This window comes from Cavia porcellus, unplaced genomic scaffold (genome assembly GCF_034190915.1).
Source record: "Cavia porcellus strain 051 isolate PalLab524CR breed Dunkin Hartley unplaced genomic scaffold, mCavPor4.1 scaffold_10, whole genome shotgun sequence".
Lineage (NCBI taxonomy): Eukaryota > Metazoa > Chordata > Mammalia > Rodentia > Caviidae > Cavia > Cavia porcellus.
The window spans coordinates 1,059,874-1,075,321 of record NW_026947493.1 but is presented as its reverse complement, the minus strand read 5'-3'; the positions used below and the strand labels follow the sequence as shown (position 1 = coordinate 1,075,321).

Sequence of the window (15,448 nt, the reverse complement as noted above, 5' to 3'; positions counted from 1 at the left end):
TCTTGAACTGGTGGTGAACCTCCTGTCTTAGCCTCCTGAGTGCTGGGGGTACAGGTGTGCACCATGACACCTGGCAAAAAGCTACACTTTATGATCCATCCACCTTTTAAAATTTTTTCTTGCCCTACTGAGGATTGAACCCAGTGTCTTCACACTGAGGTACATCCCCAGCCCTTTTTACTTTTTTATTTTTGACAAAGAATCTTGCTGAATGACTAAATTTTGCAGGCTGGGCTCAAACTTGTGATCTTCCTGCCTCAGCCTCCTAAAGTGCTGGGATTACAGCCATGTACTACCACACCCAGGTCATTGACTTTTTCATTATGAGAAGAAATACTTGAACTGTCATTTAAGACTTGATATGAGGACATTATTCTACTGTCTCTTAGTTTCGGTTTTGTTTTGCTTTTTGATGATGTGGCAGATGGAGCACAGAGTCTCTTAGGCAAGCACTCCATCGCTGGGCACCTCACCTAAGAGAGATTGCTGAAGAGCAAAAGAAATGGAGACTGAGGGAGAAATAAATGAGGAGAAAAACTATAATTGTAAGCAGCTATATCCTTATTTTCTTAAAACTGAACCTAAAACTAAAGGGATAAAAATCCAGGTGTGATGGCACATACTTGCAATTCCCAGCACTCTGGGAGGCTGAGGCAGAAAGATGGAAAGTTTGAGCCCCTAAGGGCTGGGGATTTAGCTCAGTGGCATAAGCAGCTGCCTTGTAAGCACATGGTCATGAGTTCAATTCTCAGTACCAAAAAAGAAAAAAAAAATAGAAAGAAAGTTTGAGCCCCACCTGGGTATCTTAGTAGTTTAGTGACTGTCTCAAAATACAAAATAACAAAAGAATTGTGGATATTGCTGGGCGAGGTGGCACATGCCTGTAATCCCAGCACTGAGGAGGCTGAGGCAGGAGGATTGTTGTGAGTTTGAGGCCAGCTTGGGCTACAGAGAGAGCTCAAGGCCAGCCTGAACTGTATAGTGAGACCCTGTCTCAAAAAAAATTGTGGATATAGATCATTACGAAGGTCCTGGGCTCAATTCTCAATATTGAAAACAAAGAGAGTGAGAAAGAAAGAAAGAAAGAAAGAAAGAAAGAAAGAAAGAAAGAAAGAAAGAAAGAAAGAAAACAAAAAAGGAAAAGAAGACTAGTGTAACAGGAGTGTGCCTGGCTGTCCCCTTACCATCAGGAGTTAATGAGAAGACAAGAGAACACAGAGCCCAAGGGGATGGAGCTAAACAGAATGACTGCAAGCCAACTACCCCCAGGGTGTGGGCAGCAGACCAAGACATGGTGGCTGAAGGACACTCAGTGCCCAGAGCCAGACAGTCCAGACAGGCGGAAGCACTTTTGTTTTGGGTCATGAGCTCATTCAGCGAAAGACTGTGGCCAGAAGCTGGGCTTTAGAGAACACTGCCACTTCCTCCAAGGGAGAGGCCCGCAGGTGTGAGCAGAGTGTCCCAGTCATGTGGTCCGAGGCCAAGGCAGGAAGTGGCAAGTCTTGAACAGATGTGCAGCCCTGACACCTGGCTCAGCAGGGTCTGCAGGCTCTTCTCCAAACGGACTGATGAGATAGGACCTCCAGTCACTGCAAGTGTTCGGAGTAGAGTCTTCTCTCCACTTTCATGGGCACTGGTTCTGGGATCCTGTGGGTGCCAGCCTGGCAAGCTGCTGAGGTCCCTGATGGAAAGCGGCATGGCCATGCATGGGTCCTCCCTGCAGCCTCTTATATACGCATCCGTCTCTAGGTCACTTATGATACCTGAGACACTACATCATGATTTTTAAGTCCTGGCCGTTGAACCTGGAGTCTTGCATATGCTAGGCAAATGCTTTACCTAGCCCCAGGCTTTAAACTCCAGCCCCAGCCCTTTGTATTTTGTTCTGAGACAGGGTTTCATTAAATGGCCCCGGCTGGCATTGAATTTGTGATCCTCCTGCCTCAGTCTCCCAGAATGCTGAGATTACAGGTATGTGCCTCAATGCCAGGCTACCATGTGTGTTTGTTATAGCGTATTGTTTACAGAATAATGACAAGAGCAAAATCCCATGTGTGATCAATTCAGATACAATTGTTTTTTGTTTGCTTGAGTTGTTTTTTGTTTTTGCATTATTGGATTTTGAACCCCGGGCCTGAGCAACATCACCAGCTCTTTTCTATTTTTAATTTTGAGATAAGGTTTCAATAAGTCACTAAATTACCCAGGCTGGGCTTGAATTTGTGATCCTCCTGCTTCAGCCTCTCAAAATTCTGGGATTATAGGCATTTAACATCACACCCAACTCAGATACAATTTTTTTTTTCTGAGTATTTTCAACCTATAGTTGGCTGAATCCAAGGATATGGAAGCTATTGATGTGGAGAGCCAGCTGCACACTGAGAAAATGTTTTGACTTGTTTCTTTTCCTTTCCCTTCTTTCTTTTTTTCTGGTGGTGCTAAGGGTGAACCCAGGGCCTCACACATGCAGGTGAGGTTGGGTGGGGGGTGCTCTGCCACTGACCTGCACGGCTAACCCTCTTGTGCTTTCCTCCCTGCCATAGAAACAGATGACTGCATGACTTCTGTGACACCACGGTGCCTGCATGCTCTGGGCTGCAGACATGGTCATGATCTCTGGCTACGAGATCCACAGGAAAAGACAGATACTGACAAAGCAATATAGTTCCTGACACAGAGTCTAGGGGAGGCAGAGCCCACCAGGAAGAAGAATACAGAGAACACTGGACATGAGGCCACAAGACTTAAATGTGAGTTCTTTTGTTGTTGTTTTGATTTGTGGTAGTGGGGATTGAACTCAGGGCCTTTCTTTGCACTGAACTACATCCCCAGGTCTTTTTAATTTCAGATAATTTCTTTTTAAATTTTTATTTATTTACCTGTTCCTCCTCCTCCTCTTCCTTCTTCGCCTTTGAGACAAATTCTTGCTATGTAGGCCTCAAACTCAGAGCAATCCTCCTGCCTCAGCCTCCTATTTTAGGATCTGTTCTTGACAGTGTCTCACTATATAGTTCAGGTTGTCTTGAACTCCTCATGGCAATCCTCCTGCCTCGATCTCCCAGGTGTGTGATTAGAGGCCTGACCCATCATGCCCAACTTGAGACAAGTTCTTGTTAAGTAACTAAGTTGCCCGTGTTGGGCTCAAATTTGCAGTCCTTCCACTTCAGCTGCAGGCCCTCCCCACTTGAATTTGAGTTCTAACTCTGCAGTTTACTGTTTATAAGCAAGTTGTTGGCCTGAGTGTAATTTATCAGCAAATATTTAGTGAGCACCTGTGGCCAGGAATTGTGTTGTGTTCTTTGTGAAGTAAGAGGGTTGAAGTGGGTGATCTCAGCAGGTTAAAATGGATTAAGACCCTGGATTCAATCCCCAGTGCCACAAATAACCCAAAACTACAAGCTAGCCATAGTGGCATATCCCTGTCACCCTAGTATTCTAGGAGGTCAAAGCAGAGAGATCACAGTTGAGACCCAATCTGAGCAAATTAGCTACTTAGTGACACTTTACCCCAAAATAAAAAATGAAAAAGGGCCAGGAATAAGGCTCTGTGCAAAAGCTCCCTGGGTTCAAACGGGGAATGATTGTGCCTGCCTGGAATCCCAGGACATGGGAAGCTCAGACAGAAAGATCACTGCGAGGCCAGACTGATGTACATGGCAAGTTCAAAGCCAGTCTGCATAGCAAGGCTCTGTCTCAAAAAAAAAAAAACAAAAAAAACAAACAAACAAAAAAAAGAAGCCCTAGGTTCAATTCCCAATACCAAAGAAAACCAAACAAAAATGATCATACTTTTTAAAGACAAAACTCCAAGCTGCGCAGTCTACAGGACCAGAATCATTGCTATCAAAAGTGTCCCCAGAAAACCCCGTGTAGATGAGCTCAGTGGGCACTGACAGAGACTCTACCCACACTTCTTTTGGTTCCTGGCACCAATGGAATGACTGAATCCTTGCAACTGTGGGGAGGGGAAGAGGCAGCAGTGTATAATCCCCTGTCTATTCAGCTGTGAATAATCACCTATTTTGATAATCTTTGAAATCACTTAAGTGTTTACCCTTAGTTGTTTAATTCTTTAGGATGTAGATGTTCTGAGTTTAAATAGTCTGAGCACATTCCTCAAACATTCTTATTTAAACGAAGCCCAGCCCTGGTGGTTACACAGCCAGATTTTTTCCAAACCTTGGGGACTTTATTACAATTTTATCTCAGAGCCAAGCATCAAGTTGCATCTGAGTGGCCTTTCCAGATGGGCTGAGACGTGTAAAGCCCAGTTATGGGTGTGACTGGGTGGGTCTCGGGTCCTGACCTTGGGGACTAGATCTGGTTCTTTTCTTCCTCTGCTTCTTGGCTTCCAGGAGATGTTTCACACCACACCCTTCTGCCAGGACGTTTCTGCTTTGGAAACAGCAGCCATGGAGGGAACCCTCTGAAGCTGTATACCCAGAATAAACCATTTTCCCCTTTAGATTGCACATAGCAGGTATTTTGTCACAGTGACCAGAAGCTGACTAATATGGAGACTGTGGTAAAAGAACAATAGCAACAATAACAGTAACAAAAACCATAAAATCTCAGTGGCATGTCTCATTAGCAGTTCTATTGATTGAGTGGGGCTGGCTCAGTAGTAGAGCGTCTGCCTGCTTAGCATGCCTGAGATTCTGGGTTCAGTCCTCAGCACGACATAGACACACGTGTTGATTTCTTACGCATACTACATGACAGAGGGCCAGCACTGGCCCAAGGACCTGGTGGATCCTGAGTGTTTTAAGATTTTCTTTTTTTGACACAGAGTCTCGCTACATAGTCCAGGCTGGCCTCGAACGCACAATGATCCTCCTGCCTCAGCTTCCTGAGTGCTGTGACTATGGATGTGTACCACCACGCCTGGCTCCTGACTGTTAAAGGCTGTCTCCAACCATGTTCTTCTATCACTGGGAGACAGGAGAATAGGGGATGGCTGCCTGGCTGAGCAAGTGGGCTTGATCTGTCAATCACAGAGATGCAGAGCATGGTTTCCAACCCCCCCCCCCCCCCCAGGGATCCATCAGAAAGCATTATCTTTAATTCTTCTACAGGACAGCCTGGATGGGACCTCAGCCTGAGGAATGAGGGATACAGGGGCTGGGGATTTAGCTCAGCAGCATAAGCGCCTGCCTTGCAAGCAGGTAGTCGTGAGTTCGATCCCTGGTACTGATAAAAAGGAAAAAGACAAAAAAAAAAAAAAAAAAAAAGAATGAGGGATACAAAAGACCTGTACCCTTACTGTGTATTCGCTGGGGAGCCTGCTCTCATTCTGCAGAGTACCCTTCTCTGCTTCTCTTAAACAGACATGGACCCTGGCTGCCTTTTGCACGTGTCTTGCCCAATTCTTTGCTCTGGTCTCCAAAGACCTGGAAAGTGTGCAAAACCCCAAAAACCCAGTAACAACTGAACAAAAAGAGGGAATGTTGAGTGGGCAGTGGGCACTGGTTCCAGAAACTTCTGCCCTGACGTGACACGCATAAGTTCCTTTCATGTATCTTGGATCAGATTCAGCCATGTGATCAGGATGATTTCAAATGGAATGAGGAAGTAGGGTAATCATGGGCCTTGGAGAGGAGCATCAGAATCTTTGTGAACAGCCACAAGGACTACTCGATCCGTACTTCTCGTCATCAAATGTCTTTCCCACAAGGAATACTGAAAGGATTTTGCCCCATTCAGGACATTGTAGCTGGTGAAAAGCTGGGAGGTGGAACCAGGGAGCTCTCTGTCTTCCCTGCCCCTAGGAATTCACCGATGGCACAAAATGAATACCAATGGGCTACCTGTGTATCACTAATGCCCCTTAGGCACCACCCCAAACCTAAGCTACCTGCGTGCCCCCACTCCATGTGTCAGATGGAGAGAATGCCAGTCCCTAGAGACAATGCCAGACCCCAGAGAGTCAGGGGGTCTCTCCCCACATTCTTAAAATAAAGTTCTCTTTTATTTCATACTTCTTATCTTTTCAGCTGTGCCAAAATTCTATCGTATGGTTCCCTGACCAGGAATCAATTATATCAATACCATACTCACCCCTTCATGAGATGACCCTGTTCTGGTCAGGCCTTCATTCTGAGATGATACCTTAACCCATTCTGAGATTTTGTTGTGAGTGTGGTGGCAATACCTTGGATGAGATCCTCTAAAACTGAGCTTTTATTTATTTTTTTTCTTAGTTCTGAGACTAAATAATGAATTAATAGTGCTAAAATGAATGTGTATATGTAATACTCAATTTGATGTGGAATCTTATTTATTTATTTATTTGTGGTCTTTTTCCTTTTTTATCGGTACCGGGGATCGAACTCACGACTGCCTGCTTGCAAGGCAGGTGCTTATGCCGCTGAGCTAAATCCCCAGCCCCTATTTATTTATTTTCAAGACATTGTCTTGGTATGTGGTTCAGGCTGGCCCTGAACTCAGTGTAGCCCAATTTGGTCTTAAAATTGTGGCAATCGCTCATCTCTGTCTCCTGAGTGCTGGAATTACAGAGGTGTGCCACCATACCGGGCTAGTTTCTGTTGTGAAATGAGACTCACTGAATGCTGATGGCTTCTCGTCCTCCTCTTCATGGATTTGGCTTCTTCTTCTTTTCTTTTCTTTTTTTTTTTTTTTTTTTTTTTTTGGTGTTCTGAATCAGGGTCTCACTATGTAGCCCAGGCTAGCCTTGAAGTTGAAGCAATCCTCCTGCCTCAGCCTCCCAAGTGTTGGGATTATAGGAGTGCACCATTGAATTTTATAATTTGGTTTTGGCTTCTTAATCATTGGTTTTAAAATATTCTAATAATTTCCAGGTGTGGTGGCGCACGCCTGTAATCCCAGCACTCAGGAGGTTGAGGCAGAAGGACTGCTGTCAGTTTGAGGCCAGCCTGGATTACATAGTGAGTTCCAGGTCAGTCTGAACTGCACAGACAGACAGACAGACAGACACACACACATACATACACACACACACACACACACACACGTACACACAGAGCTCTACCAAGGAAATATGTCTAATTAAACTTTTTGGGGAGGATTTTGGGCTTTTCTTTCTTTCTTGGGCTTTTCATAGGGTCTCACTGTGCAGTTCAGGTTTCTAGTTCACAACTAGAAATGAACCTCTTATCTCCGCCTCCCATGTTCTGTGATTACAAGTGCTCTCTAACACATCTGGCTAATTAAATTAAATTAATTTTTTCTGGCTAATTAAATTTTAGAGTGAAGTTGGCCACTGAACGTAGTGGTATAGTGGCACATGATTATAATTGGAGCATTTGGGAAGCTGAGGCAGGAGGATCCCTGGAAGTGGGGCTGGGGATTTAGCTCAGAGGCATAAGCCCTGCCTTGCAAGCAGGCGGTCGTAAGTTCCATCCCTGGTACCGATAAAAATGAAAAAGATCCCTGGAAGTTTGAATCCTTTCTACATAATAAATTCAAGACCAGCCTGGATTAAATAGCAAGACCAATAAAAATTAAAAACAAAATGGAAAAAAACAGATGAAATCTTCCTACATGTCTGTGAAAAAATAGGAGCCAAAAAATAGCAAAGGAGGCAGTTGGTTGAAGTGGCATCTGCTGAGCTCCTGTCAGATGTCATGTATGTTCTAAGTGCTGGGGACATGGTAACAACCTGGCTTTGAACTCTGATCATGCAGCACTTGTTCTCAGGTATGTATTGGCATGAAGTAAACACAAGAATGGAGGGAAGAATTATAAACTGTGATAAATGCGATTTAAAAAAAAAAAACCCAAATGCTGCATTCATCAGGATTCTTTTTTTTTTTTTTTTTTTTTTGTCTTTTTCCTTTTTATCGGTACCGGGGATCGAACTCACGATTGCCTGCTTGCAAGGCAGGCGCTTATGCTGCTGAGCTAAATCCCCAGCCCCTCATCAGGATTCTTGACTACAAGCAAGAAAACCTACTTAGAGCTGGGCCTGGTGGTGCACATGTAATCCTAGCATTCCAGGAAGCTGAGGCAGGAGAATTACAAGTTCAAGCTCAGTTTGAGTAATTTAGTGAGACTCTGTCTCAAGAAAGAGAAGTTAATTTTTTTTTCTTGGTACCGAGGATCAAACTCACAACCTTGTGTTTACCAGGCAAGCACTTGAATCTCTGAACTAAATCCCCAGCCCAGTGAGAAAGTAGTAACTAACTTTTCAAATCCTGTTCCATTCTGGGGGGAGAGTTTTTTGAGACAGGATCTCACTGTGTAGTTCAGGCTGGCCTTGAACTCATTATGTACCCCAGGGTGGCTTCAACACAAAGCTGTCCTCCTGCCTCAGCCTCTGAGTACTGGGATTACAGGTGTGTTCCATCACACCTGGCTCCTGTTCCATTCTTCCTCCCAAATTGTCACACTGGTTTTGGTGTTTCACTGATGGCTTATCAGGTTGAACGTACTTTCATACTGTCCATGGGCCATTTGGATTACTTACCTATTTTTGTACGTACTGTGATCCTATGATCAGGGCCTTCACACTTATCTACATTTCCAGCCCTTTTTTATTTTTAATTTTATTTTTATTGGTACTGGGGATTGAACTCATGACCGCACACTTGCCAGGCAGGTGCTTATGTCACTGAGCTAAATCCCTGGCCCTTTTATTTTTGAGACTGGGTTTCATTAAGTTGTTAAATTGCCCAGATTGGGTTCAGATTTATGATTCTCCTGCCTTAGCCTCCCAGAGCATTCCAATTCTAGATGTGTACACCACTACCAGATATGCTGTAGTGTTAGTGTTTCCCTGGTGACTTCCAGTGTTGAGTGTCTTTTCGTGTCTCACGGCCATGTAGAATATGCTTTTCACTGACAGGCCAGTTCACTTTTTCTGTTAGTTTTTTTTCCTATTGTCATCAACTTTTTATTTTGTTAAATTGATTTTAAGGAGTTTTATAGATTTCTAGTACAATATTCTGGATATTTTTATTGCCAGTATCTTCTACCAGTACTGACTTTATCCCTGTCTCTGACTCTGTTTCTGTCTCTCTGTCTCTGTCTCTTTGTCTCTGATTCTGTTTCCGTCTCTATTTTTTTTTTGGTACCAGGCATCAAACTCACCACCTTGCGCTTGCCTGATAGGTGCTTACACTGCTGAGCTAAATTCCTGGCCCTCTTTCTCTCTCTATTTTTGTGGAACTGGGGATTGATTCAGGGGCTCAGGTATGGTGGGCAAGCATTCTACTTTTCTTTCACTTAATATTGTTATGTTTTGAAGTAACTTTTAATTTCTTTTTATTGTTGGTGAGATAGTTGTACTATGTTACTCCTTGGTTCAAAATGTCCTCCTGTCTCAGCTTCCTGTGTATTTGGGACTATAGGCATAGCTACCTTGCCTAGCCCATAAATTGATAATTCCAATGTACTCCAACTTTTTGTTGTTGATGGTGTTTAAGTGTTGGAAATTGAACCCAGGAAATGGTGAGCCACAGTCCCAATCCTTTAACAATTTTTTTTTTGAGATGAGGACTTGCCATATAGTTGAGGCTGGCCTGGAACTTTCTGTGTAGTCCAGACTGGCCTCAAATTTGAGGGGATCTTCCTACCTCAGCTTCCTGAGTGCTGGGATTACAGGTGTGTACCACCAAACCTGTCCTTAAATGTCTTGAGTCAGGGTCTTAATTAGGTCCCCAGAATGGCCTTGAATTTGTAGCCCACCTGTCTTAGCTTTGGGATTAGGGGAGATTACAACTAGCTTGCTTTTCTTGACACTATTTATGCCCTATTTAAGAAGTCTCTGCCTACTTCAAAGTCATGAAGATAATCTGTGTTAACTTATGCAGATTTATTTGTGTTATATTTTATGTTCATATTTATACTCCATCTGGAATAGCTATACAATTTTAAGTGAGTGGAGTTCAGGATTTATTTTTGTTAACTGATATCCCTTTGTCCTACATGTCTTACTGAAAAGATCATCCTTTCCCCCCAGAGTCTCTGGAATGTCTCCTCTGCCCATTGGTCTGTTTATCTTGGTGCTTATGTCCAATGCTTTAATTATTCTCAGTTTATAATAGGTCCGACATTCAGTTCTAATTACATTATTCCTTTCGGGGTTGCATGTGGTATTTTACTTCTGTGAAATGTTGAAATCTACTAACTCTTAGGCTTCATTTGCTCAGCATTGGAGATTAAGCCCAGGTCCTCCTGCCACTCCCAAGCCTCCTTGGCTTGGACCTTGCACGTGACCTTGCACATCAGGTATACACTGTCTCTCCTGACTTCTTTTTAAAATGCAGGTATTGACATGTGTGGTGGAACACATCTGTAATCCCAGGATTTGGGATGCTGAGGCAGGAGGATCATTGAGAATTTGAGGCCACCCTGGACTATGTAGTGAGTTCAAGGCCAGTCTGCACTATACAGCAAGATGCTGTACTGTCCAGTACAGCAGAACAAGAAAAGAAATCAAAAAGATCCCTCCAAATATAAGGGTCTCTACCATTCTCTCCTGTCTTGATTACTTTTTTCTCACTGCTGGGACAAAATACCGGACACCCAAAGTTAAGGGAGAAAAGGTTTATTTAGCTAATGGCTTACGAAAGTTTCAGTCCACAATCAGCTGGCTTCAAGGCAGGGTGGCATGGCATGAGGTTACAGCAAAATCAACAAAAGCAAAAGGTGGGGAGAAGTGAGTTCTTTTTCTCCCTTATATTGTAAGTAGGCTACCTGCCCCAGGGCAGGTGTAGCAATCACACTATCTCTGTGCCTTCTTCCTGCACAGGATGAAGATGTTTACAAACTCACTTTGTTAAAATTCTAAGCTTCTCAAGTTGACACAATGTGTCAACTCTTACCTTTTACCCCTTGTCAACTTGCCAACCAGACACACTTCTGTAAACAGGTTTTCAGATACAAAGACTACTTAACATTTTTCAACTTGAGCATTGTAACACAGATTTAACAATCCTTAAGAACCTGTATTAAGTCTGTCAACATTATACTACATTAGAACCATAATATTTTACCCCAGCCCCGCCAACCTCATACATATCCCTTTATGCAAAAGGCATTTTAGTCAACCTGCAAGAGTTGCCAAAATCCTAACAGTTTCTGCATTGCTGAAAAGTCCAAGTCCCAAGTCTCCTCTGAGATATAAGGCAAACTTTTATCTGCAAGCCCCCGTAGAAATGAAAAGTTAAACACTTCCAACATTCCATGGCATGAGATAAACATTTTCATTCCAAAAGTTGCAAACAGGGGACTACAAATGATTGAGACCAAAGCAAGTCCAAAATTTAGCATGGCAAACATTTAAGTCCTGCAGTTCCATGTGCAGTATCTCAGGCAATCTGTGGCACATTGTGAGCTCCAAAGGTCTTGGATGGCTGCACCCCTATGGCACTTACGGTGATTATAACTCCCATGGCTTCTCTCTTGGGACTGCTCTGCTCCCTCCTTGCAGGTTTCCTCAGAAAATCCACATTCCTGGCTTTTCCAAATTTCCGGGGTCTCCACTGCAACTTTGGCTTCACACTCATAGTTTTACACATTGCCCTCTCAGGGGCATAATGCCTGAAAACTTTTTTTTTTGCGGTACTGGGGATTGAACTCACAACCTCACACTTGTCAGGCAGGTGCTTTATGCTGCTGAGCTAAATCCCCAGCCCCTGAAGTAAAAACCTTTTTAATCCCACAATTCTTACATTCTGTATGTGCCTAAAACCAGAGCCATGTGGATGATGCCAAGCTCTGCTGCCAGCTGGAGAGTAGCCAGGCTGTCCTCTCTTTTGGTTGTAGGGGTCAAGTGCTTTGATCCCTGGTCACTCTGATTCCAATTCTGAAAAACAAATTTTTTGTGCTGCTGACATGCTTTTTTTTTTTTTTTTTTGTACTGGGGATCAAACTCACAATCTGGAGCTTACCAAGCAAACACTTGAACTGTTGAGCTAAGTTCCTGGCTCCTGCTGACATTCTGAAACATGGTGTTCTGCACCTTTTTCCTCAAAGCATGTCTTTCACTTTTGCAGTTTTGAGGCTGCAAAAAGTGGAAACTTGCTGCTTCTTGTGATGCCCTCAGGCCATCTTTTACATTCTCTTGTTCCTTCTTAGCAATTGATATTTCCTCAGTTCTATCTTGGTAGTCTACAGCTTTACTGGCACTTCCTTTCTGGCCAAACTCACAACATTTAAAGTAATTCTGCTGAGTTCTTTGCTCTTGATTCTTAACATAGATCTGTCTCAAAGCCCCTATCAGTAGCCATGCTACTGCCTCAACATTAGACTGCCTTGAAATTTATTCTGCCAGATTAATTAGTCCACCACCCTTACTTTCAATCTCAGGTAAATTCTCTGGACATGAGGAAAATGCAGACAAACACACATTTTCTGGAGTCCAACAACCAATGCAGCCCTTCTTTCCAGGACAAACCTCATGAATCTGGTCTTTACCAGCAAGATTTCTATTAGCCTTCTTGTCTTCTGAGCTCTGACCAAAATCTACACAGAATAGCCCAAGGCATTCCAGTTCTCCTGTTTCAATTCACATCTCTGAATCTTTCCATACTGTTTCCCACAGGCATTCCCAAAGGCTCTTGAACCACATGGTTGGGTATAGTCATAGCAACAACCCCACTCCTGGTACCAAATTGTCTTGGTTACTTCTTTCTCATTGCTCACCTGACACCTAAAATTAAAGGAAGAAAGGTTTATTTAGCTCATAGTTTGTGGAGGTTTCAGTCTATAATCAGCTGGCTTCAAGGGAGGGTGGTATGGCATGGGGTAACAGTTCAAGGTGACAGAAGACAGCAAAAAAACAAAACAAACAAACAAACAAACAAAAAAAAACAAGAGCAAAAAGTGGGGAGAAGCAGGCTACCCTCCCCAACCAGGGCAGGTATAACATTCACATCATCTGTGCCCTCCTTTTACATAGGAGGAAGATGTTTACTGAGTGAGGACCCTGGCCCTCTGTTGAGTTGCTTTGTTAAAGTTCTAACTTCTCAAGCTGCATCAACCATTACACTTCCTCAATTAGAGGATTCAGAAGCACAACCAGAACTCAGGCAGCACTTGACTTATATTTACCAGTTTTTTATGAAGGAAGCAACTGAGGAGCAGCTGCTGAGTGGTGCAGAGAGTAAGGAAGGAGAGGGGGTATCTGCATTCCTGTGACCTTCCACCATCTACCCTCTTCCCCAGTACTTTCATGAGCTCACCCTTCTAGGTCCTCTTTGAACCTCTTAGGGAAGATGTTTTAGTAACTCCATTGCCAGCTTCCTCTTCCCCCTAGAAGTGGCAGGTGAAGGTTCCTATAGGCTAATCACTATGGTGGAGCAATCAACCCCCTCTAACTATCTAGAGGCTTCACCCTGATTGCTCAGGTGTAAATCTATGAATGTGCATAAAGAGAAGGAGTTGAATGAAGTGGCTGCTGTGTGGCACATATGTAGTCCTAGCACTCTGGAGGCTGAAGCAGGAGAACTGCTGTGTGTCTAAGGCCAGCCCAGGCTACATAGTAAGTTCAGGCCAGCCTAAACTGCATAGTGAGACCTTGTCTCAACAAACCAAACTAAACAAACAAAAAGAAAAAAAAATCAAACAAACAAGTTGATTATCACCTGGGAATTGCATGGTAGAGAACAAGAACTGGGCCCCAGAATGCTCCAGCATTTAAAGATTTAGCTGCAGAGGATATTTAAAATGAGACCCTGGAGGGGACAGTATTATTAGGACAGTGAGAATAAAGTTCAGGGGAAAAAACGTTGCAAGAGGTAAGAAGTGGGTCAACAGTTAGTTCCCTGAGGTCAATGCTGATAAGACTAGAGAATTGATAACTGGCTTTTGGGAACTCAGAGATGATGAGTAATCTCAATAAGTGACCACCACAGATAGATGGAAGCCCAAAGCTGTATCTGGGTAGGTTGAGAGGTTAAGTAGGAAGTGAGGAAGTGGCAAGCCCTGTGGAGGGTGAAAAGCATTTCTGAGAAATTATTTTTTTGGTACTGGGAACTGAACTCGGGACTTTGTGTTTGCCAGGCAGGTGCTTTTGCTGCTGAGCTATATCCCTGACCCCTTTTTGAGAATTTACGCAGACTGCAGAGAAATAGGGCAGTTGTTGGAGGCGATCTTGGAGGGATTTCAGTATATTTGTATGCTGATGAGAATGATCCAAAGGAGAGGGAAAAACTAATTGTGTGGAGGGCAAGGTAATTCTAAGAATCACCTCCTTAGGAATATGGGTGTGAAAGGAATCCAGGTCACCCTGGGGAGCAGAGACACCACTGCACTGTAACCCAAAAGTTACTGTTTTGAGACAGGGTCTCACTTTGTAGTACAGGCTGGCTTAGAACTCACTATACAATGCTGGCTGGCCTCCAATTTGCATGATTGTCTTGCCTCAGCCTCGTTAGTGCTGACATAACTTACATGGGTCACCTGGCCTTGGCAAGAGGAGTTCTGATAAGTAAGTGAGTTCATGTCTGACACCTTCCATTTTTCTCCACGAACTGTAAGGCAGAGGGCTGAGTCAGAGGTAAAGGATTTTAATAGAGAGCAAAAGGTATGAAATGTTTTTCATGTCTAAGTCTATTTATTTATCAGTGAACTGGAGAAAGGCCTTCCAGGATCAAGCACATCTTCCGAATCTCCACCCTCCTAACTCCCCCCTCCCCCGCTGCTACTGGACCTTTTGCGCACCCTCCTGCTATTCCCCAGGGTTTATGATAGTATCTTTATCAGATTATGTGCCTCTCCATTAGAGAGGGATGGGAGGATGGGATCGTTCCATTTCCCAGTGCACAGGACCACCAGGTAGGCACTATGTAAGTACTTGTTGCAACAACAAAGAAGTTCATGGACAGGACTCTTCAGGATTTCTTCGTTTAAGCAGTTACAGGGCGGCTTTTTCGCCACTTTTTCTGGGAGATTACCCCAGGAGAATGACATCTCCCTTGCAGATCTCACCACGTTATCCTGACGATCGGAGCCAACAACCGTAGAACTGCTTCACTTGCTCCTTCCAGGTCACGGGTCGTTGCTTTCGACCACCTGGGGCCTCGCAGGTGGCAGGTGCCGCAAACCCCCTGCTGGTTGGGGGAGGGGGCGGTATTGTGTCCAGGACCGCCGCACGAAGCTTTGCTGAAAGGGCCTGCTGGTCGCGAAGGGGCGGGGCGCTGGCCAGCGTCCCTCGGGCCCTGGCCCTTCCCGGGAGGCGCTGGCTGCCGGGGATGGGGGCGGGGAAGCCGACGGGGGAGTATCTGTCAAACCTCGCAGCTTGGCGCCATTATTTAAATGGTACGTGCCCGTCCCGCAGCTGTGCGTGCCCGGGGCGGGGCTCGGGGCGCCCGGAGCCGGCCGGGGCGGGCCCAGGCCGGCCGGAGGGGCGGGTTTAGCGGCGGCCCCCGGCGAGGCTCAGTGCGCTTGCGCTGACAGACGCAAGATGGCGGACAGTGCGGAACTAAAGGTAAAGCGCAGCTCGAATTCACTTCTAATATTCGGC

The 15,448-nt window shown here is 44.5% G+C and overlaps 1 protein-coding gene and 1 long non-coding RNA gene across 4 annotated transcripts in view; one reads left to right on the top strand and one right to left on the bottom strand.

The window, feature by feature from the left end:
- The first annotated feature begins 2,714 nt into the window (after positions 1-2,714).
- Positions 2,715-15,448, top strand: part of Pias1 (protein inhibitor of activated STAT 1) — a 142,441-nt gene continuing 129,707 nt past the window's right edge. For 2 of the 3 annotated variants that reach the window (XM_063256877.1, XM_003480032.5), the window contains exon 1: positions 15,279-15,412. In XM_063256877.1, the coding sequence (XP_063112947.1) occupies positions 15,389-15,412 (24 nt within the window). In that variant the 5' untranslated portion in view covers positions 15,279-15,388. Of the gene's footprint in view, positions 2,751-15,278; positions 15,413-15,448 lie in introns of those variants that run through there. The other variant, XM_063256876.1, reaches the window with a different exon arrangement.
- LOC134477806 (uncharacterized) lies at positions 10,513-15,339 on the bottom strand. The gene is made up of 2 exons (XR_010050008.1): positions 14,914-15,339; positions 10,513-12,634 (listed from the first exon to the last, which is right to left on the bottom strand). It is a non-coding gene; the product is annotated as an uncharacterized LOC134477806 (long non-coding RNA).